General features: G+C 43.9%; 2 protein-coding genes across 2 annotated transcripts; both read left to right on the top strand.

The window, feature by feature from the left end:
• The first annotated feature begins 638 nt into the window (after positions 1-638).
• On the top strand, positions 639-21,026 carry cry4 (cryptochrome circadian regulator 4). The gene is made up of 11 exons (XM_031567300.2): positions 639-2,024; positions 5,872-6,344; positions 8,034-8,150; positions 9,369-9,519; positions 10,020-10,160; positions 10,690-10,860; positions 11,281-11,421; positions 13,332-13,483; positions 13,800-13,897; positions 18,055-18,165; positions 18,661-21,026. Exons 2-11 carry the CDS (start codon positions 5,932-5,934, stop codon positions 18,846-18,848), a joined length of 1,683 nt encoding a protein of 560 aa, XP_031423160.1. The 5' UTR covers positions 639-2,024; positions 5,872-5,931; the 3' UTR covers positions 18,849-21,026.
• Positions 21,027-21,469: 443 nt separating this feature from the next.
• Positions 21,470-24,894, top strand: zgc:153675 (uncharacterized protein LOC768179 homolog). The gene is made up of 3 exons (XM_012827908.3): positions 21,470-21,957; positions 22,750-22,828; positions 23,463-24,894. Exons 1-3 carry the CDS (start codon positions 21,949-21,951, stop codon positions 23,759-23,761), a joined length of 387 nt encoding a protein of 128 aa, XP_012683362.1. The 5' UTR covers positions 21,470-21,948; the 3' UTR covers positions 23,762-24,894.
• The last annotated feature ends 16 nt before the right edge of the window (positions 24,895-24,910 follow it).

Raw genomic sequence — 24,910 nt, 5'->3', positions numbered from 1 at the left:
CAAATCGTTAGGGGGATCAGATAATGGGGTTTCCTGCGGCTTTTTAACTTGCATTTGAGGCTTTCAGTGGCATTATAAAATTGTATGATATAGATTATCTAAAACAAATTGTATATCTAATAGAGGTAGCTACACTACGGGAAATCGTCTGAAGTTAAACAAACGTTACTGATGAGAACATGTCCTCTGCTTGGACAATAAGGTAAAGCCTACCCCCTAGTGACACAAATGGGTACTCGTGTTTAGTGACAGGCTAATGAAAATGAACTAGATTGGCAGATGTATTGATCATTTAATGACATGTTTTTAGGAAGTAGGCCTATATGTAATGTGCAGTAAATTGAGTAATTGAGGCTTATTTGGCCTATTCCTTACAAGCAATAGCCTAGTTGGCCAAAGTTATTAGCGGCATTTTGAAGCACACTCATTAGACAAACCATATTTAGGTATTTTTACAATGTTTGGTATTTTAAGTTTCAGTGGTTATACAAAAACGTTCTTTTGTAGACTTGCCTGTTAGCTGTTATACCCATAGAAATTAAACAAGAATGTCTTATAAGGCTCCAAAATCCGCATTTCTTATAATATTGTCATAAAACTGTTTCCATGACCAAAAGGTCAACTCCACAAACCAGACAACCAATGGAAGGCGAATATGAATGAAACCCCATCTTGCTAAACAAAATTCCTCCGGAAAAAAATGTGCAGTGAAAAAATGGGACTCTTCAGCGGTGTAGATTACTGTGTTCACAAACAGTAGAATTAATCAAACTCTCGAGTTCTTTAATGTTGTGCTTTTATAGACACTTCAAGCCCAGCCTATACTTTGTGTCAAAAATGTGTGTATGCGTCCAAGATAATGCCCCAGGAGAGCGATGTCCTGGCTTGACTGTTCTGAGTCTTGTTTTCAATCTGTCCGAAATATGTTAGTAAATAAAGCCGTCTTGTTCAAGAGCAACAATGTGAGAACTAAGCTACTGTATGCTATGTCGCGTGTTGTGTGTTTGTTGCTGATGTTTTAGCTGTTAGCCTTCAGGCTGTGTATCTCTTTTGTGTTTAGCAGGAGTGGTGTGATTGTTACTATGTCGTCCCTGTGTTATGTTGTTTAATTCCTGTATTAGTTTATTGTTAGTTGTCCACCGTTAATGTAATTGTCAGTATGAATTATATCCTTTCCCTTCCCAGCGTGTCGGTGTATGAGTTTCCGAGTGTGACTTCCCGTGTACCTACATTTCAAAATTAAGCTTTGCAGCCAAAAAGTGAACCTTCGCTGTCCTCATTTAAAGAGATCAGAACGCTGCAATATAGTGTAAAGTATATAACAACTAAAGCTAGTCATGTGTGTAGATTTAAAACTATTTAATATTGTTTTCAGAATGTTATTTTTTTTAAAAACTACAATATTGTGGTAGCCATGATACCTTTCGTAGTTCAATTAGACCAACTACAGTAGACTCCAGGGTGTGTGTGGCGAAATGCATTTGAAAATCACTCATGTGGGAGTGAAAGAGCAGTCACTACCATGAGAGAATCTTTGGTAGGGGTGAAGTATGTGGGGGTCAAGGTATTTTGAGTAAGACATTCAGCTTCTGTGTAAAGGTTTTTACAAATTTCTAAATACCGTGTTTTTGAGTATTTAATATATGATTCATGGAGGACATCGATTTCTGCATCTGAAGTGACACGATTGATATGTAGACATCCCAAAAGAGTTGAATGGGTCGTCCCAACGATGCCGGAGTGCAACAGCAGCAAGACATGGTTGACGTATAGACTTGTGATATGATTATTATGGCAGTATGTTCGATGCTAAATTACCATGAATTCGTCAGTTAGTTAAGACTCCCGGAGGGCATTTAAACTTAACATTGTCCTGGAGCCCAACCATAGTCTGCAGTTCCCCGGTCGTCGGATCCTCTTGCATGCTTTAATCTGTTCACAGCTGATCGCTACATAAAACAGCTAACTAGATAAGGTTTTTGCCAGGTTTTAGTCGCCTGGATTAACTTCGTCTTTCTGTAAAGGTAAGTAGCCTACGGCCAATTATAGCTGTAATTGAATATTAAAAACATCCATTGTGCGTCCGTTGATTGTTTTCAGACAGCAAATGTTGTATTTGTCTTGCCAGTTAGCCAGTCAGTGAACTTAACTGTTGGGAAGATAGAAAATATGTTTTTTAATGTTTGTGTAAAACATATTTGCACTCATTCATCAAACAATATACGGTCTCTGGGTTAGTGGGCTTCTCTGCATGTCCTTCCTGTGACGTAAATGTAAGCCTATATTTGTTCGTGCATCTATACTCGTTTATGACAGTCCCTAAGCAGGCTATGCAGCATATCGTCGGCTCCTAACCTCAAAACCTCAAAATTCCTAACCTCCTAGATGTAGCTCTTGATCCAGAGTCGGTCTGTGGCAATACAGAGAGCTGAAATGTTACATTTGTATGTGTATATGTATAGCCTGTATGATTATTATGAGTACCTGGACATGATTTATAGATGTGTATTCGATATGTGATCCAAGTATCAGCTCGCATAGAATTAGGCCACTGAGTTGTCCTGTTGCTGAAGTCAACCGTCCAGAAAAAAACTTGGGAGGACACAGTTGTTGGAAGAAGCCCGTGTGTCTTTTGAACAGTGTGATGCTTTTGCCACTGGTATAATTTAAACAACCAAAAGGGTTGAGGTATGTTTTGTAGATGTAGGTCTATCATCAATTTGAAATGCCAGCAGGTACAAAGGGTATTGATAGACAGACCCTGGCACAGTGCCCAGGTCCTGCTAATGTAAGGAAATAATATGTCTGGTAGATGAAAAGCCTCAGGGTATATATTGTTCAAAACAGGGTAAGTCTCTTGAAGTCTCTTAGTAGAGTGGATTTTACATTGGTCATATTGTAGATTTTCCTGGGCTTCATCCATACATGTCCTCCATTCAGTCATCGTTTCTGTACTGACTCTACGCATGCACCTCGTTCTGAGCCATCACAAACTCTCCGTTGACAATCTTTCCTAACTCAGTCTTAGCTGGTCGCTGTTTATCCTATTTACTGGATTGTATCCTTTGGTAAGGCCCAGAGTAAGACCAATGACAAGTTGGGTCCTGGCTTGTCCATAAAGACCCCTTTTTTAGCTGCTTTTGCCACTTAAAATAAGTGGTACCTTGTGGACGCATTACCTGGGAAGCCTCACAGTCAACACAGAGGAATAATGATTATGCAGATTTGACTATGTACAGTGAGACGATATGCAAGCAGCCTTCCAGATGAACACTAAATTCAGAGGGTAGGTTGTATGATGTAATATGCTCTTATGTTGTTATCATTACAGATAAGTACAAACAATTGAGAGCCCCTTACAATGGACATTTTACAATCAACACATTGAATGCCGTATTGAAACAGGGCAAATCAGCCAAGCAAATCAGTAAAGCGCAGTCATATATCGTTGTGAGAAGGCCCGAGCCGGCCATATCACGATGTGGGATGTAGCCTGGTAGAATGGGGTTGCAGGCACGAACACACGGCACAGGAGACAATGGCTTCCTTAAAAATAGCTATATTTATTTACACCAGGGTCTTTTAAAAACCCCAAAACATATAAACACAAACTGAACACACTAAAGCCTATACTAGACAAGGTACACCTCTGTGCATACAGGTTTAGTCTAGTACCTTGTCCACGCTCCATCCAGCATGTTAAGTCTGTCCTCCCTCATGAAACAATGAGGTGCCCCTTAAATAAGGCCAAATTGGTCCAATTCAAAAGTAATTGGACCCCTCCACAGGGGTGGGGGAATCCGGACCCAACCATTTAGGTAGGGGAGTCCAGTCCTTCTTCCCTCATGGACCACAGTGAGAAGGGGGAGGGACTTCACCTTTTCACAATTGCCTGCCAAAAGACAAAGCAAATAAGCAAAGTTGTTTTTTATTTAAAATCTTTTATTAAGAATCTAAACACAAATATGTTTTCTTTTTATTATGGGGTGGGGGTAGGGGGCAAGGACAACCGGGGTCAAGCATAGCTGTACACCTGAGTGGGTAACAGAGGCACTCGCAGACAGAGATGCAGTAAAAGATCTAAACAGACGTGTAGTCAATGAGCACAAGAGCAGGAAAGGCTACATAAACGTCACTCCACAGCAGACAGTTCTGACTGGACTAATCCCTGTAATACTACCCTACTGCTCCCCCTGCTACTTTGCCACATCCAACATAATCAGGCTCGCAACGTGACTCACGAGTGGCCTGTTCTGGCAGTTAATGTAATATCTGTAGCTTAGCGTGTTCTGCCTGTCCGCCACATGTTGATCAACAGCAGCATTAAGCAAGAGGATGCTTTGCGATGTCACTGGCAGAGCAGATTTAATTGACTCCGAGAGAACAACTGACAGTACTGTGCCAGTTTTTGGAGGATTACATCACATACATGCTGCTACCATGAGCTAGTTGAATTGTGATTACCTACTGACTATATGCTATATGTGGATGTTATGATCTAGTCTGTGAACAGAAAACGTTCAGGCAGTCCTCTACATAGGGTGTTTAAAAAAAAATTCAACCCATGTCTGCGAAGATGCAATTTCAAAAATCACCTCTAGGAGGCAAGATTTGACCTATATTCCACGTGCTGAATTTGACATACAACTGTGGTCACGTTTCTACTAAGGAATTGATTGTCGATGTACTTTTAAATTACCTAAAACATTTTTGGAAATGCAAAAGCTGTGCATTATTTAGTTTTGAGAATTCTGGTTTGAAATTCTTTTGAGCATGAATTTTCTGAAAAATGAATTGGTACATTAAGTGGCAATGCCTTAAAGTTAACCTTTTGGAAGTTATCACTTTAGCCAGTGGCATCACAATGGTTATTGCCAAAAGTAACATCTAGCATGGGCGGCTCAGCCATTGAAGTAGATGAAGCAATGCTTAATAAAAAAATCACAAAAGCGAAAAAACTACACGCATGGATTCAAACTGCATGTGCCTGTTATATTTAACGTTTGATGTGCATGTGTTGCATTGACAAGCTGCTTTACAAACAGTGGCCCCACTGACAAAATTGTAAATGGCCGCATGTCAATGGCATGAAGCACATAAATGGATATTTTAGCTGTAAAGTAAATGATATGACTGAACTGCGAGGAAACTAATCAATGCTAGTCCTGATATTGACAAAATCTGCATTTTACGGGTTGAAAATGGCTCAACATGCCATCTACAGTTTAAAATCAACCTGAACCTTGCAAGCTGCTTGCAAGGCCGATGCTGACTTATCCACGACCATTTGATACATATCTACGTCACCTCCCGTGAGTGAGGAAACCTTTGGTCTTATTATTGCTAGCGAGCTTTGTTATATGCAATGCAAGTGCATGTGATGACTAATGCATCGAACGCATTGATGTGAAATGTAACCAATATGTTTAGCCGTAGAGAAAAAAAAAAGTACTTGTTACAGACAAGTGGGAACCCCTTTGAAATCAGTCTTAAAATCTTAAAATACCCAACTACGACCTCTACCATGTTTGATCGCTGTTCCCCCTTCCTTTATTGACTAAGAAGATCCACTGCAATTATAGTAGCGATGGAAAACTATGAGTGTTGATAATGTATGAATGTTAAGTCATTGTATCTACGTCCAGATTCAGAGGTGTCAGTGTGTGTACTTACAGTGTTGTCAGTAAACTCAGTTTTGTGTACAATCCTTCATAATCTCAGTTTTGTGTAGGATCCTTCATAATCCCAGTTTTACAGTGTGTAAGATTGTGTATAGTTTCAAGACTATTTATAATTTTTTATTAAAGGAAGGTTAACAGTCAACATGATGAGGAGTTTTCAGAAAATAATCTCTGGTCTTCTCCTCTACAGCTGTCAAAAGGGCCTGGGCCCTGCAGAAGGCCACCGCACACAGCCTCTGCCTCTGCCGCCATGTCTCACCGCACCATCCACCTTTTCAACAGAGGCCTGCGTCTCCATGACAACCCCACCCTGGTGGCGGCCCTGGAGTCGTCGGCGGCCATGTACCCCGTGTTCCTGCTGGACCGCGCCTTCATGGAGGGCAGTGTGCGCATGGGGGCGCTGCGCTGGCGCTTCATCCTTCAGAGCCTGGAGGACCTCCACCATAGCCTGCAGAGGCTCGGCTCGCGCCTCTACGTGATCCAGGGCTCCCATGAGGCCGTGCTGCGGCGTCTGGTGGCCCAGTGGGGCATCACCCAGCTCAGCTTTGATGACGAGGTGGAGCCCCACTATAAGCAGCTGGACAAGGAGCTGCGCACTCTGGCCAGTGAGCTGAGTCTCAGTGTGCTGAGCTGCGTAGCACACAGCCTATATGATGTTAAGAGGTATGGAGTGAGTCCTGACAATACACAATTGAAGAGTTAGAGGGGGATGGTGGTGTAGCGCTTTCGCTTAGTTGTGTCCACCTACTAGGATTTACCGTGTGCTTTTCAAACGCTGGAGCTCTTTCAAGCAGCTCCCACGGTCCACCCTCACGGTTATAGGCCACGTGACTCTTTACAGACTAAATTCGGAAATCATGTCAGTATGCCAAGCCCTATTGTATTGTCCTTAAGCCAAGGTACGAAAAGAGATCTATGTATTCACCATCAGATCACTTAATTCGCACTCTCTGAAAGAGAGGATCAACTCACCTTTTCCACGCAATCGTCAGGTTTTTTTTGTAACAGAGGTGTCCGTCTCTCTTAGTCATCACACGTTCCGAAAACAGGCTGCTGAATCTGACTGTGTGTATAAAGGGAGGTGTGTCGGCAGGCGCGGGGAGAGACCTCACTCCATGAAAGAACTCAGAAACGAGGTTTCAGTCTTGACAAGCTCCTCAAAGTTTATTACCCAGAGGACAAAATACAAACAAAAATGAACTACTCACAAGCTCAAAGGGTACTCCCTTTTTATCAGACTTTTCTAACTGAAAAAGAAACCACACTTCTTCAAAGTGGGACTCTAACTCTTCTCAAATAGGCTCTATCGTATGATGTTCGCATCACCAGCCTAAGAGTGCGAAACACGGGTGTGTTCGCATCTTTATAACCTCCTGCATCCCACAGACATTTTTTTGATTTGGTCATAAATCTTGCAGTAGATGTGCTCAATGTCTCTTTTTTTATGTTGCATACATTTTCACCCTTAACAAGCATGTGTCCACCTCCTTCCTGCGTTTCACACATTTGTGTGCATCACACAAGGGCCTCTATGGTAAACTTCCTGTTTTTCTCTGACTTTCACATTTCAACAAACACTCACTAATATTTCCACACGCTTAAACACATACATTGTTCTATAGCAGGTGTTCGCACGAAAACCTTCTTTACATAGTATGTAAGCGCATTTCACTCAGTATATAAGTATATCATCACACAACATTTATGCATAATTCACACAGTATATAATCACACAGCATTTATCCATAATTCACACAGTATATAAGTGTATTTCACTATTAAAGCAGTTTTCAGCAAGCATACATTTATATGGGTTTGTCAAACATGACTCAAGCTTGAGATGCATCAGGATCGATGTTTTGGCTGGCGGGTCCATCTATCTGCAGCTCATTCAACAGTGGCAATCCCCTCTGGCCACTTATAGAGGGGTAGATACTTGGGCAGTTATACCACCTACCCACTACCTCCTCACTGCCACTGCAGAAACAGAAATATTTTACACTTTGCTATCTTTGAAATGCTGTAGGCTTGGGTAATGTGCAGGAAGCCATAAGCAGGGATCTGTGGAAGTCATAATCATGTAGAATTCAAGATCCTCTAATGATGAACAGTATATTATACAATTATAGATGTGGAAATGATTTGGGTTTGCATGGGGTATTCAGCATGCTGTGCAAACAAATGTAGATCAATGGAGGATGGTTTATGTATGGAGGCATTTTCCATAAATCTTCATTCATAATATTTCTTGTTTACGAGTTGTCTTGGACCTAGTTGTGGTGGTGTGAGTCCAGTAATCAAACGTCGTGACATTTTTACGTTGACATTTTCTCCTTGTGTTTTTCATCTCAGAATAATCAAAGCCAACAGTGGTCAGCCACCATTGACATACAAGAAGTTCCTCCGTGTGTTGTCCGTCCTGGGAGAGCCAGACACGCCTGCTCGAGAAATCACAGAAACGGACTTCCAGTAAGGGAACAGACACACACATGTATGGATGTATGCAGATGTTTGCCCATGGTTTGACAACATGTTAACAAGCTCCATGAGGCCACTGAACACAGGGATCTAAGAGCACAGAGGCACAAAGGCAGATGGACACACACATACACATTTAGACAACAACCAACCAGATAAAGCTGCTCATGACATCACTCCTACCTTAAAGAGATCTAAACACAAACACACACACACACACACCCATAAACATTCACACACACAGCCTGGCCTGAAGTATAAACCTGTAAATCCTAGTCACAGGAATTAACTCTATAGTTTTATTTCATTAGATAGGCAGGACACAACCTGTAGAACCATCTGTTCTCCAAGGCATTTTCTCAGTTTGCATTAGAATGCATCTTTAGGAAATGCCAAGTATTAGCTTTTGGACGCCATCAGCTATGCCGTTTCAGAAATTAGCACCCTTATTCACACATTTTTGTTATTTAGTAATTTCATAGATTGTTCATGCTTTTGTTTGTGTCCCTGCTGAATTGATGCATGGCTTGGGGCTTAGTGTTAATTGCGCTTTGCCTGCCACTCTCTGGCTGTGGCTTTGGGTGATGGTGAGGGAACAGATGCTACGCCCCGACTGCAAGCTGCTTTGGTTGGGCAAACATGCCCTAGCTGTGACTCTTCAACAGACATACGGGGGAAAGCTGCCAACAAGACATCACTGAGTGTGTCTTCGTATTTGCACATACATCATATGCAGTGTTCCCATGAGCCCAGTCAAAACTGAAAAGGACCGCTAACAGGTGTATGCATGTGTTACAGATACAGAGTGCGCTCATGCTGTTTGTTTTGGGTCACATGCTGGTTCAGCTGTTCACTGTGATCCCTGTGGCTTGTGCTCAGCGAGTGTAGATCAATGATAAAAGAGTAGATCTTCTAAAGCCCATCCCAGTCTCCTCTCACAGCTGGTGTGTTTTTATCTCTGCTCTTTGATCACAGGTGTGTGTTTGTGTGTGTTCAGGTCAGGTGTAGCACTATGGCGCCCTTCTTTTCCATTTAGCCGTTAAAAAACAGATTCGTTATTTAGTGTGACGTACAGTACTGTTATGCAAGGATGTACATTTTTACGTTTAGTGGGCTTAATGGACGTTGGCATTAATGCTTGCCCTAAACCTACATTTTCCATGGGTAGCAGAATATATGAACACTGAATTATTTGTCATCCTCTCACAGGAAGTGCCCTACGCCCGGCGATGAAGAGGGTGAAGAGCCGTACAAGGTGCCCTCCCTCTCTGAGCTGGGCTTTGAGGTGGAGTACGAGGTGCTGTGGCCAGGAGGGGAGAGCCACGCCCTGAAGAGGCTGGAGAAGCACTTCCAGAGTCAGGTAGCTCACACCCTAAATTAAACTACTTTTAACTATAAGGACTCTTGAATGCAACATTGGCCAGTGTGGCTGCAGGTTTTCATTCTAACCAAGCATCACCATACCTGACTCCATTTCATTGATTAGTTGCCCGACTGGCTTAAAAACAGTCCCTCGGAACCTCTGGTGATAAGATCGCCTGCCTCTAGGTACATTATCCTCAAACGTCAATGTTGAAACATAAATGGCCAATACTCACCCTTTACTGAGGGTGTATTTTTCTGTGAAGTGTATCCAGCATCTAAGGTCATATAAGATTCTAATTGGTGTGGATTGTCACTGAATAATGAGTTGTATATCAGCAAATCCCTGAATATATGTCCAAATCAAAAGTGGATTTGCTCAATTCTGGTGAATCCCAAAGCTTCAATCCTCAAGAATATCACGACATTTGTTGTAACCAAGAAAACAAACTAAATAAGAGTGTATTTTGTACCCTTCCGTCCACATGTTTGTTTTAGGGGTGGGTGGCCAACTTCTCCAAGCCGCGCACCATCCCCAACTCCCTCCTGCCCAGCACCACTGGCCTCAGTCCCTACCTCAGCCTGGGCTGCCTGTCCGTACGCACCTTCTACCACAGACTCTCCAAGGTCTATGCACAGGTCAGCGCTGCCCTCACAACAAGACACACACAGAGACCTTTTTGTGCACATTTAGTTCATTCTCTTAGTTTTGTTTTACTAGTCAACATCTATGACTAAGAGCCTGTGTCTATGTGTGGCACCTGAGTGACTTAAAGTAGATGTATTTAAAAAGCCCTATGACTCTGCTGTAAGGAGTAAGATGACTAACATTAAGCCTTTTAGAAAGACGCTTATGCCAAACAAGTTGCTGGCAAAGTCAGCTGGATAAGTCTGAAGTGACATCAACATCCCTCAGTGAAAACTACCAAAACACCATCTTGTGAGCTTGAATGGAAGGAAAAACAAGACTTCCAGATCATGCCGTGATTTAGTTGTGCTGTAAACGAATGTGATTTAACTGGCAATGATGTGCTCTTCCATTTGCAGTGACAGAACGGAACAATTAATGTAATTATTTAAATTGAGTTGTATTATCATGTATAATTATTTAATTACGAGTTGTATTATCATGTATAATGTATAATGTCTCCCATTTCCCGGTTCCCAGTCGAAGAACCACTCCCTGCCCCCAGTGTCACTGCAGGGCCAGGTGCTCTGGAGGGAGTTCTTCTACACAGTGGCCTCGGCCACCCCCAACTTTACACGTATGGTGGGGAACCCCATCTGCCTGCAGATCGACTGGTACGAGGACCCCCAGGCCCTGCACAAGTGGAAAATGGTACAAGGGAATGCACACTCACTGCATTGTGGGAACACTGTATGTCACAGTGTCACACAGGAAATGAATCAGATTAGCCAAAGCTGTCCCTGTTGATATATTTTAAACTAATTTATTACTCTAAAACTGCATTTTAGTGTTGAAGCAGTGACAATTTTGAAGACATTTTGTTAACCTACCAAGCTCATTTCACTGATTCTGTTTGACTTATTCTTGTCTCATACTTGTCCGTATTGTAATGGTCTGGAAGAGTTGTCAACTTCTGTCAGCAAAACCAAAAAGTCTGTTTATCAATGCATGGATTGCATTTATTGTTACACCATGCTTTTTATTGCTCTTAGCTTGACTGTTCTCTCCCTTGTACGTCGCTTTGGACAAAAGCGTCTGCTAAATGACTAAATGTAAATGTGGATTCCATAGGGTCAGACGGGCTTCCCCTGGATCGACGCCATCATGACCCAGCTGCGGCAGGAGGGCTGGGTCCACCACCTGGCCCGCCACGCTGTGGCCTGCTTTCTGACCAGAGGAGACCTGTGGATCAGCTGGGAGAAGGGCATGAAGGTACAGAGGGCCATGGGGGGAGGGAACCATTGCATTGAGGTAGTGACTGGGGGGGGGGGCGGGGTTTGTGTGTGTGCGTGCGTTTGCGCTGGTGCATATGCGCTCTGTTGGTGTGAGGGACTGGACGGTCACCCCACGTTCTTTTTGGGATGTGGCGACTGAACGGGGTGAAGTTGTGGGGAAAAAAAAAAAAAAAAAAAAAACCACACACACTGCACAGGAGATGGTGGCTTTTGTATACAAAAAACATATCTCTATTTAATAACAAGGGGGAATATAATCCCCAACATATGTGCCCATAAAATAAAACAAACATACAAAAGAAACGTACAGGCCGTACTCAAAGGCATTTAAAGTCACCTGCACCTGGGTACCTGCTTGTCCAACTGAGGCCTAATCGCAGGAACCTACTCGACCCAAGGCAGGCCCCAAAACATGCACCGTGACTCAGCCTGAAGCTAAGTACATCCACAGGCCTTACAGAAAACAATCACAGACACAAGGCACACAGACAAGGCATACAGACCAAACACAGAACAGAGGCACAACAGACACAAAACAAGGCCAACAGTAACCACCCAACTAGTTACAAAACACTTCTCCTCACATCAGGGAAGTGTCTTACCTTATGCCCAAAACAAGTCCTCTTTCTTAGTGTTCTTACACGTCTCTCTTAGCCAGTCTTCTCTTGACAATGAAGCACCCTTTTAATAGGGCAGAGCCACTTTGGCTTAATTAGGTCCACCATTCGAATCAGGTGAGCCAGGACCCAACCATTATGGGGGAGGAGTCCAAGAGTCTTAAAGGGCACCATCCCTTTTTACCATGGTGAGGAGGGGGAGAATTCACCTTCTCACAGTTGGTATAACTCTAGGGCAGGGGTCCCCAACCTTTTTTGCACCACGGACCGGTTTAATGTAGGCATTATTTTCACATACCGGCAGATAAATAGCCTACAGCAAAAATAAAATAACGCGACCGGCATAAAAACGAATGTTAAGTGCATGAAAAAATACAACTCACCATTGTACTGACTTGTACTTTATCCTATAAAGAAGTGGTTCTCAAAGTGGGGGGCGCGGAGTGGGGGGGGGGGGGGGGGGGGGCGCGATGTCACAGACGGAGAAAAAAAAAAACGTCGGACCAACTGAACTTGGACTAGAATTTAAGAATGCTAAATAGCAGTGGTGAATCAGCCAGATTGTTCTTAAGGGCTTAATTTGTGAGAAACCGTTAGTGATTGGGTTCATGTCAATTCTACAGACATCCTCGGATTTAAATAATTATTAAAAAAAAATATAAGAATATTTTAATCATTAACAATTACGTTTCACATTTAAATTCATGATTCTAAGAGGCATCGTGATGTTCTAAAAGCACTACACGAACACTGCAAATGTACGTGAATAAATAAATAAGCATTAAACTCAATCGCGTGAATATAGGCATATTGGAATAGAGTGGACACATTCTGCAACTACTGGTGAAGTTAGGTCTGCGTTTAATCCACCGGTGCTTGCTTTCCGCTTTGACATGATTTTGATCAGTCTGAAGTTGATTTCGCGTTGCTGTGGAGTCTGTGGATTGTGCACACGTCTCTTCAGTTGCATGCCTCTAAGGACGTTTGTTTCTTACTCATTTTCGCTAGTTTGCAGGCTTGTTTTTTGAGTAACGTATCAAGTGACCGAGACAAGTGTCTTGACGTGTCAAAAGGCACAGGCGAATGTTACGTCGGGAAAAATCCGGTCGTTTTTCAAAATAAAACAGACTCTAATAATTAATACAACGGAAATTATATAAATTATTTATTCTTTCTTTGCGGCCCGGTAGGAAATGCCTCACGGACCGGTACGGGGCCGCGGCCCGGTGGTTGGGGACCACTGCTCTAGGGCATGTGTTTGTGTGTTCAGGTATTTGAGGAGTACCTGCTGGATGCTGACTACAGTCTGAATGCGGGAAACTGGATGTGGCTGTCCGCCAGCGCCTTCTTCCACCGGTACACACGCATCTTCTGCCCCATACGCTTCGGCCGACGCACCGACCCCGACGGACACTACCTCAGGTCAGTGCAGACCTCAGGCTCAGGGGGTGGAGAAGTAGTCAACTAATGCCTCAGTGTTTGAGGTCTGTCTTTTTCTTTGATCTGCATATGATGAAAGCCTTAGCTGTTCAAAGGCTTGTGGTGATTCTTGAAGGCTTTTTAACCAGCAGGGAGAGGCCTAAACCATGCAGTGCTGCTGGGTAGGCAAACACTGTTACACAAGAATCCCGCGTTGTTGCTGTTGTGATGCTGTAATACTGTTTTGTTTATATTGTTTCATTGTTTGTGCGCTATTTGTATTGGCATCGCTAAACTTGTTTTCCTATGTCCTTTGCAGGAAGTACTTGCCTGTGCTGAAAAACTTCCCATCTAAATACATATACGAGCCCTGGACCGCCCCTGAACATGTGCAGCACCAATCGGGATGCATCATTGGTACAGTTTCTTCATAGGCTCTTGGTTAATTCATTTAGTTATGCCAAAATGTGGTCTTTACTTAGGTTGGCATTTTATTTTGAAGGGCATGATTGTGGTGAAAATAACTTTTCTTTTTCCAAGAAAGACAACTGTTTTCTCTATTTAACTATCTAATTGGGGAGGTAAGCAGAGTTTCATTGAGGAGCTTAAAACTCTGCCAGGTGATCTGTCTCCATAGCTGGCAGTCCTCATTTATAATTGTGTGCTAAAGAGTTATTTTTGGAAGTTGACATATCAGAGAAGGACCTTGACCTCTGTGATCTAGTTTGTCTTTTTGATTTTGCAAAAAGCTGATCTACATTTGTTTGGGCAACTGGTCTCAGCTGGAAGACCTAATGGTATAGTGGAAATAAAAATGTTAGCATCTGATTTGCTCCCTGGTAATGGAAACCTTGACCTTGGTGTTGATAGTTCCATGTACCACTTTCTGCTCCCTCCTTGTTCAGAAGGTTGCCGCTACCAGCGGTGTCCAGCTGTGCACCCCCGTTGTGCAGGCCACGCACGATACTTGGGGACACAGAGAGGTCACCCGAACCTGTGTTCCCAGAGTTCTGTGGGCTGCGCATGGTGTACACGTGTACAGAAGGTGACCAGACGGTTTTTAGTTACCCCAAGTCGGTTTCAAGGCTCCCCCATTACCGCTATATAAACCGGACCCACCTCTGTCCAGTTGTTGGTCAAGGGAAGCTGGAGTAGAGCATCATCATCAGGAGCAGTTGTTGGATGATTCGTGAATCAGAAGACATTCACGATCTTTCAGTATTCTTGCCGTGCGTCCATAAGAGAGTGAGTGTTCTGTTGTTATTTGTGTATATTAGCGAGTCTGTTTCATGTCTTAAGTAACTAGTATCTGTTATTCCATGTAGTGTTGTAATCATCCACTGTATCCTCATACTTCGCTCTGTTAATCCTTCCGTTACATCACCGTCAGTAATCTCTAGAGAGGAGTAACGCCCCGCTCACACACGGCATGCGTTGTTTGACAGATGATGGAGGGCGTATCTGGCTCATGGGGTTGTGTTGATAACGGAGACGTTTATAGTGAGATTGACAGCTCAACAACCAATCATGCCGCTAGCTAAAATGCTAACATTAGATAGCTGGCTCAGACATCTCGCAAATCCCCTCAGACGTATTTTCAGTTACAATAACAGGGTTTTTTACATTGTAGAGTCTCTATTTCTCGGTAAAAAATCTAAGCAAAAAAAACACCTTTTATGTACACCTTTTTTGGTCCACCATCTTTTCTTTTTTCAGCGGCGCTGTCTTTGGATATTAGCATCAACGCGATTTGATTGGCTAGCGCCTGTGCTGCCATATTTGCATGAATGCGATTTGATTGGCTGACACATGCGTTGCCTCTCGAAAAGTTGAACTTTTCTTAACTTTCGACGCACCGCAACAGAACAGAATAGAACACGAATCACAATTCAGTTCAGCATACGAATGCCGTCACCTCATTCAAAGTGAAGAGGGATCTGCCAACGCGTCTGAGCGAGGCGTGAGCGTGGTGTATGATGATCATCAGCCCTGCTACCTTGATGACTTGGTTAACCTTCCAAGGCAACGGCTGCCACAAACACATGCACTCCAAGACCAATCTGTTGTTGAAGATGGCGGGCACCGTGATGCAGACCCAGAGCCCCCTGCTGGACAGACACCGCCAAGCCTCCTCCCAGAGGCATTCCTCTCAGCCCTGAAGAAGGACAACATTCAGATCAGGAGAGAGATGCAGCTGATGTTCAGCGCCCTCCACATGTGTCACGTCTGCTGTCAAAGCTGCCACATGACCTGCGGGCAGTTCAAACGCTTCGTCAACCTCATTCGGACACCAATCCCCACATTGCTTGACTTTGCCGAGTGGCTGGAGTATGAGGTCCGTGTTTCAGGGGGATGAAGTGCCATTCAGTCACTCCAGAGCACCACTGGAGGGGCGACCGAACCACCAGAGAGGCGCCAAGGCGAAGCAGAGCCCAGCGGCACGCTCCACCACTGTCCTGCATGGATGTGCCCCCCTGTTAAGGCAGTTGAGCCCACCAGCGCAGTGCTACCTGAAGGCCAGATGCCAGAAGTGCGACCAGACACATCTGGAAGTGTTGCACAAGGTGAACACCAGAGCGGAGAAGTCAGCCCCCAAAGCCAGTCAGCCAGTGACGTACTACTTGGATGCTGCCAGGAGGAGTAGTTGTGTGCTGCTGAAAATGGTGAAGGTGTGCCTGTACAATGGCAATAAGAAAGTGGAGACGTACACCTTCCTGGATGACGGATCCGAGCGCACAATCCTCCTTCACAGTGCTGCTCAGGAGCTGGGTCTTCAAGGACGGAGTGAGGATCTGGCACTCAGAACTATCAGGGCTGTGCCAGGGAGGTCAGTTTCCTTTTCTGTGGCATCAGCCAATCAACCACAGAAGCGGTTCTGGATCCAGCAGGCCTTCACCTCAGCAGAGCTTGGCCTCTCCACTCATTCGCATCCTGTCAAAGCCCTGCAGAAGACCTATCGCCATCTCAGAGATCTGTCTCTTCATTCATTTAGCAAGGCCCAACCCGCTGCTCCTCATTGGCTCTGACTATCCTCATCTCCTCACCCCAGTTGAGCGAGTGCACCTTGGTGGACCAGCTGCACTGAAGACACACCTCGGTTGGACACTGCAAGGCCTTGCCAATGTCCTCATGCATTAGTCCTCCACCCCTCAGTGTCTAGTCACTAGCTTTCTGACTCCTTCAACTGAGCTTCTCCATCAGGTGACCAAGCCCTGGCAGATGGATGTCAGACCAGCTGTCAGAACCCAGTCTCTTCCCGATCCAGGAGGTTTCAGCAGCTACCAAGAGCTGCTGGAGGCCTCTGTCAGAGTAGGTCATGGGGCAGCCACACCCGCAGACCCCACGGCGGAAGACTTCTGAGTTTGGTCTCCTCAGACAAGTCCAGAGAGACTGCTTCCCGGAAGACCTTCCACCCTCCAGCTTGCGGCTTTCCCAGCAAGTGTTTTTTTCCTCAGGTATGGATTGCTTGGGACCATACCTCATCAAAATTGGACGGTGCACAGAGAAACGATGGGGTATTGTTTTCAAGTGTCTGACGACCCATGCAGTGCATCTTGATCTGCTAGCTAACATAGATACGGATACATTCCTGATGGCTCTACATCGTTTCATCGCACGCCGAGGTAAGCCACATGAGTTGCTATCAGATCAAGGCACAAACTTCAGAGGTGGCAGCTCAGAGCTACATGAGGCCTTCAAAGCTCTTACACCAAAGTCACAGGCCCAACTGGCCGATCAGCAGATCACCTTCAAATTCAATCCCCCCAAATGCCCCACATTTTGGCGGCTCCTGAGGACAAGATATCCAGTCCGTCAAATCCGCCCTACACACCACCCTGGGACCTCTGACAGTCACTGAAGAGGTTTTGATGACAGTGATGATCGAAGTGGAAGGAATCATCAACTCAAAGCCACTGGGTTACACTTCATCAGACATCGCCGATCCAGATCCCATCACACCCAACATGCTGCTGATGGGGCGGCGTGATCCATCAACTCCCCAGGTTATCTACTCAGAAACAGAGCTCCTCAGTCGATGTAGATGGAGGCTGTGCCATGCCCTCGCGGACCAATTCTGGTTCAAGCTTATCAGGAACTACCTGCCCTCACTACAGACCCGCTGTAGGTGGCAACAGGAAAGGGACGCACTCACAGTTGGCAGCATTGTCATGATCGTCAACCACCAGCTTCCACATGCTCTGTGGCAAAGTCATAGCAATCACTCCAGGAGCTGATGGCAGAATATGGACAGCACAGATCCAGGTTAAGGACCGGATATACACGGGGCCTGTTGCCAGTGTGTGTGTGTGTGTGTGTGTGTGTGTGTGTGTAAATAAATAAATAGATCTTCATTGGGACTTTCATTGGCCTTTTTGTTCTGACCAGACAACCTGTGGCGAATGCCACCTACTAGAACAGCCTTTAGTTTCCCTCCAGTCATAGAGAGCCACTTAGTTGATCCCCCTCCTTTTCACTCCCTGTTCCTCAAATGTGTGTGTGTGTGTGTGTGTCTGTGCGTGTGCGCGTCTGTGCGTGCATGCGTGTGTGTGCATGTGTGTGGTTGTATGGTGCAGGTAAGGACTACCCACTGCCCATGGTGAACCACCTGGAAGCCAGCCAGAGGAACCTAGCCCTGATGAAGGAGCTGCGCATTGAACAGGAAAACACTGCTGATCTCACTAGAGGTAAATGAGCGCACACACACACACACACACACACACACACACACACACACACACGTTTGTATGTATCCATCCATCTTGAGCTTAGATACACAGTTGACACTAAAGTCTTGCCTTTATGTAGAGGTGATGCCAGAATATTCCAGTGTTGTGACCCTGCCTTAGGTTTTAACTAAATGTCTTTAGTTACAATTAGCCACAGATTAGCCAACCGAAAACCAAATTTCGCCTGAATTTCGCCCGAAATAGCAACTGCTAGCAGACTCAAAAAACATATGCAACTTTTTACGGTGCCAGTATGGTTAGTACCTTTTTCCTACTGTGAGGCGCATTGTGTTACCTCCTGGTATGAAATGCGCCGTACAAATAAAGTTTGATTTGATTTGATTTGATTTGATTTGATTTGATTTAGCTGCTGCTTTGCAGGAGGTCTCAGTGGTTAGAAATGCCAGGTTGTGAGGGTGTAATTATTTTATATACGTTAAATCTGTGCCGCAGACATGGCGGACGACCCGATGGAGGTGGGGGTGAAACGAAAGCTGCCAGAGGACACCATTGCCCAGAGAGACGCCACGGAATATAACAGCAGCGTCCCTGTGGGAAACAAACGCTGTAGCTCACCGGACGAGAGCAGTTGGACCCCCGACCCGGTCCGACTGCCAGAGATGAGCAGCAAAGTCGTGTAGACGTCCTTGCCATGGATACCCCTTTCCCCTCCCCAGAACTGCGCCCTACTAAACACTACACTTGTGCATTGGAATATGTTTGTGTTCCTTCCCCTTCTCACTCTCACAGATACTATGACTCACCCAGCAGCTCACATTGCTATCTCTGTTTGCATCTCTCTAATTCAACATAATAGCTCTGGCTGGCATTTATTAGCTTATTTGCACGAGGATCCAACGGTCCTGCTTCCACAGCCTGCATACATGTATGCTAGGGACCTGTTGGATCCTGGCCCTATATATATATTTATATATATATATTTTCCCCTCCAGCTTGTAGACTTGCTCTCAGACCTCTGAGCCACAGATCATCCCGTCGTAGGTCGATGTGTGTATCCACCAGACACTCAGCACTGCCAGCACATATGCATCAGGAGCACCAAATTCTCCATGTCGGCTTAACGCCAAGACCACTGGTTACGTTTGAGGCTTTAGTCCTGGTTGGGGAAGACTTTCAGGACCCCAGTCCTCTCAGAGAAAACTAAGACTAATGAGACTTTTTCAGAGGCATGATAGGAAGGCCAAAGGAAGTCATGCTTGGGAGGATTTCACATGTCGCTTTGCAGATACATTTGGCTACCTCTTCTCAATTAGGATTGATTTAGATTTTTTGTTTTGTTTGTTTGTTTGTTTGTTTGTCACAGCCCTCCACACCTACAGTGGGTATGTTTGAATATTGATCATGCATCTTACTGTTATTCATTCAACTCCTTTGAATGGGATTAGGGCACGGACTGAGCTGGCTCTGGCTAACAAAGGTTACTCACCTGCTGCCATTCGCTTGATTTATTAGAGCCTGGCATGTATACCTTCAGGACTCTCAAGAAACTGAATTAAAAGGGTATACTCCTGACTCTGAACCCACACTTTTTTTTTCTATGCAGTCCAAATGAAGGAGTTGAAAACCTGCACTGAAATCCAATCTAAGCAACTCTTTCTGGAGGTTTAGCCAGTGGATATGGGCCTTTTAGATTTCTTTATATCTTCATAGGATACTCACCCACAAAAATCCTAGTGGTAGGTTTGGTGTGTCTAGTAGCTGTAACCTTCACAAGTATTTGAAATTGTCCACAAAAATGATTGTTGACATGGCAACAGTAACACTCACTGCTACAGAGAACAGCGTGCTTCCCAATACTCTGTCTTACCGCTTTGTGATATTCTAATCATAGGAATAAGGAAATAAACATTATTTTTATGTGCATGTGCTAGAGTATTTGACTACTTTGAAACGACATTGCATTTACCGGGGTATACAGGCCTTGCCTGGTTCTGTGCATGTTTTTTTTACCACCAGTGCCACAGGCACTGATTGTATTGTTAACCTATAAAGTGGACATTTATGGTGATGTATGTAAGTGATGTTGATCTAACATAAAAAGGCCAAATCGGGCGTAAATCCTGTAATTTCACTTATCGGTGGTGGGGCAAACTCATTACATCAGACCTAAGAGTTGACTAGTAAGGGAAGAAGTAAGTCCAACAGGTTTGGGTTTTCTGATCATAGGCCTTAATACAATGGCAGTCTCTGTTTGCCTAATAAAATTGCCCAAACTGAAGGCAGATATGCACACGCATATGAATATGTGGTATAGGAAATGCTCTGAATGTTGTGAGGTTCTGGGGATGCCTCATGAGTGTCTTGTTGTTCAGATGCTGCTTCAAAGCTTAATTTGTATTTAAAATGATGGCCCCTTGGGATGAGACAGTCTTTCAGATCTGTTAGACTGCTTTTGTAAAACCATCATGCTTGTGAATTCCAATCAGATAGTCAACATTTGCTTTGGAATGTCGATCTGAAAATCAGATTACCTGCAGTTACTGCACACATCTGAGCCAACACTCTGATCCTCTGCAACGCGCACCGTCTCTCACACCTCAGCATTCAGCTGATTAAACGGCATCTGGTGTTGACCTGTCACTACCCAGGTTGAAATTCCCTCCTCCTAGTGAAAGAAGAAGTGAATGAGAAAGGCACTTTAGACAATGCCACCCCCCAACACGGGTCATGGGTATCAGCATTGCAGAATAGGACTTCCAGCATCACCTCGCTATGCATTGCAGCATTTGTATCAAACATCGGGATTCATTTTTATTAAGATGTGCATTACATTAATAAAAAACAAATGTAACACTTGTGATAAGCTTGTCTGTGGCATACTTTTTTACTGTCATACATCAACAGTCCAAGTTGCCAGAATGGCCAAATTTGTTGAAATATTGAACATTTATAGTGCCATGAGTTCACCTTAATCTGGGTCAGTATATTATCTCATCTAATGAACCACTTTAAGAGACTAGTCCTTGTACTTTCTATACAAGGATGATTGTCATGTACATCAGAAGTGATTTGCAGAGAAGTGCAAATTGCAGGTAAGAACCAAGGACCACTGAGATAAACAAAATATGACCATTGCAAACGTGCTACTATGCGGCGTAAAAACTTTCAAGATGGTACTACCTACTATGTAGGAGATTATCATGGCAGAGCTCTACTTATGGCACTCAACAGGGTACTAGGCAAGAGAAAAATGCTTTGAGATCCGTGTCACTTTTTGGCAACCCCCCCGTCCCCGCTGTATGAAGCGGACAGAGGAGATACTGGGTTGACCGATTCTTACTGCCAGTGTCCTTGCCGATACAAACATTTGATACAACGCGGAATGTTCATGTTTCAGTGTTCTTTTGTGTAAATAAGCCTATTGACAAAACTACAACACAACATCTGCTTCTAAATGAACGGTTTGTGCAGGTGACGCAAGATCCGGGTGCTCGCAGGGGGAGATCGTAAGGAGAAGAGCGCCACGTCGGCAGAACATTCAGTTAAAGCCCATACTTTTTCCTTTTTTTTTTTACTAAAAGTTTTGCAACCTCGTAAGCCTTGTCCACGGAGGAAAAGTAACACAATTGCTATCGCGGCTCCGTGGTTTTTAGAGCATAATTTGATAAATTGTTAAAAGCTCCAGTGGGACCAAAACGCACAATTTATTTTGTCGCAGGTGGGATTTTAGGAGACGTAACATTAGATAATCTCCGCTGAGCGCAGAAAGTGCTGGAAACAATGGTTAAGGTAAGGAGCTACGAAGATACTGTCTTGTTTACTAACCACTCTTTCCCTTAAATTAATTTGGACAATTTAGAATGTGTTAAGAAGATAATAGGTAGTTAGCAAGAAAATCGGAACAATATTCCTGGTTTTAAGTGATTACGTGCTGCATACATCAACGCACTGGATTACCGTCATTAATAGCATATGTAGCTTTTGTGTGAAAAGTTAAGTATCTATGCTTCAGATATTATTAGGCCTATTGGGTATACCAGAACCAGTTACGTTTCGAGAAATTGTCTTAGTAGACCTAAATCAAATTTACTTACAGCCATGGTCTAAATAAACTTAAGTCTTAGCCACTGCGTTCAGGAACAACAGTGTGGTCTTAATATTTTGTTTTATTTGCATTTTGAATGCCGTTAATGGTAAATGTTAGGTCACTCTTTCGCTGTCCATCGTTTGATTGGATTTAGTGCTTTTCACAAGTTGCATTTTTTACTCCAACTTGGACTAATTAAGAGCTATACCACTGTCCCAGTTTTGAACCACATAAGTCATTCGTGTTAAACTTTCAAACAGGCAACATCACCCTAGTTTTATCGAGATAATGGAGCTATTTTAGTCAGGCTCCCCGGTGTTCTATTACAGTGGTATATTTCTTGCAACCTCCGTACGAAAACAAAATCGCTCCGAAGTCGTTACCTATCAGTGTAGGTTATTCCAAACTCCTTCCTACTGTTGGTGCACATTAATAACACTGCCACACTGTAGTTGTGTGCCCTAACACTTTATTTCACCCTCTTTGTTTAACAGAACGTTAACTCGGAAGTGCAACAGAGTGGCATTATTGAGTGCCGAGAACCTGAATGTTCAGAAAGCGGTTCAATTGAAGGTATGTTTGCCTATATCGATGAGCCACTCGATGGTTATACTAAATCGGTTTTCTCCCTACGTGATGCCAATATCTACAAATAAACTGTCGACAAGGGATTTTGTCATTCTGGGTGAAGCATTCCTTATTATTTTAGCATCAGAGAAGTGTCAGGGGAGGTGTTGCTGTTTATTTGTATAGCCTACATGCTCATGCGCAAGGGAAGGGTGGTGCGGGGCCCTCAAGGATGGCAGACCATACCCAGGGACGCTAGAGAGTTTGCATTTAGTGTTCTTTTCTGTTATTTCTTTTCTGACAGCGTCTCTTGTATTTAAAGGACGAAAATTATAATGTGGCACTTTTTACTGTTAATAAAAAACAGCTGGCAAAAAATGTGGCTACGGAATGTTTAAATGTACACATGTAGCCCAGTATTCAGGATCTGGTCAAAGTGTGAAAAGAACACGTTGTCTTTGCCTCACATCAAATTCAGTATTGAGAATATGTATTTAAAACCATTCACATTTTGATTAATTTGGTGTCTATACGTTTTACTGCTTGCCTTAACTGTAACGATGCATGTGATGTGAGTGGCTCAAAGTCTGTCTTGCCAATGTGCTGAAGTCTGTCTCTTTCTTCATTCTGTGGTCCCTAGCTACAGACAGCAAAGAAGGAAAAGAGCACCCTGTGGCCCAGCCTGGCATGATCTGGCGTGTGACTGGAGGTATATTCGGTGCTACCAAGACTGTTGTGGGGGCGACGGTGGGCGGCGTGGCCTGGCTGGGAGGGAAGAGCCTGGAGATCACAAAATCTGCCGTCACCTCGGTACCTTCCATGGGGGTAGGCCTGGTTAAGGGCGGCGTGTCTGCCGTGGCGGGGGGTGTGTCCAGCGTGGGTTCCACAGTGGCCAGCAAAGTCCCGTTCACAGCCAAGAGAAAAGACAAGGCAGAGTGATAACGATGGATGAGGAGAGAAGCGTGCTGAGGAACATGATGATGATGACGAAGATGATGATGATGATGGAGAGAAGGGACACAGGACACCTGTCATCACCCCCACACCCCCTCCCCCCTGAGCCATAACACTATTCCAGATGATGGTGGCCTGTTGTGATAACAAAGACCTCTAGTGCATGAACAGAGGTGTATCTGGGACCTTTTGCAATGACTTATGTTGCTTTGTGAGTAGTTTGTACTTGTGTGTGTGTGTGTGTGTGTGTGTGTTTCTTTTCAGTGGTTTGGGTGGGAGCTCACCCTTGATTTAGACACCTGGGGGGTATTCCAAACCGGGGTACGTTAAGTCTGAGTGAGTGGTAAACCTAATAAATTAGGAGGTTTACCACTTACTCTTGGTTAATTTGCCCAGGTTTGTCGCTAAATTACGTACCTCGGAATGCCCCACTGGCTACTTCTCCTTCCAGTGAAAGACAATCATTTCAGAGGATCTTGTTTAAAGCAGTTGAATTGCAACATCTTTTGTTGGTTTCTTGTTTTTGTTTTGTATGCAACGAAATGTGTGTTTTCTGTGTTGTATATCTTCAGGTTTCCATTTCAGACTGGCCTGTGTCCAAATAAGGAGAGCATAAAGCCTTTCATTTATAAAGTACTTTACCAACATCTTACTGACTGACCAAATTAGAAATGGCAGTGCTGGTATTTTACTCAATTGTACTGTGGATAATTGTCAGAAGCACATTGGTTATCCAGAGCTGTATGTTTTTACTTCCCTAAGAGAGTACACAGAATTAAATAAAAAATACTACTAATAAAAAAAAAGTATTTATTAAACAAGGGCTATTATTTGCAGCATGCACCAGGTTGCCTTTTTAAAATAAATAAACATATCTGTATGAATATGTTTTGTGGAATTACTGTTTCAGTGCAACCCAAGGATGTGTGTTCTTCAGCATAATTAGAATGTCAAGAAGTGCTGTAACCATGGTGAGTGTCTTCTCCCAGTTAGCAAAACACTCTAGAATGCAGCTAACCCAGATTTGCCATGGAGGAGAACTAGAATCAATCCAAAGTCAGGGGCTATGTTTTTTTTTCAGTTTTTTTCTGGTTGTAATAAAGCTATGTTGGAAATAATTTCATACAGATTATG

The sequence above is a fragment of the Clupea harengus genome, chromosome 5, assembly GCF_900700415.2.
Source record: "Clupea harengus chromosome 5, Ch_v2.0.2, whole genome shotgun sequence".
NCBI lineage: Eukaryota > Metazoa > Chordata > Actinopteri > Clupeiformes > Clupeidae > Clupea > Clupea harengus.
The sequence above is the reverse complement of the archived record's forward strand: the minus strand, read 5'-3'. Positions and strand labels throughout refer to the sequence as shown.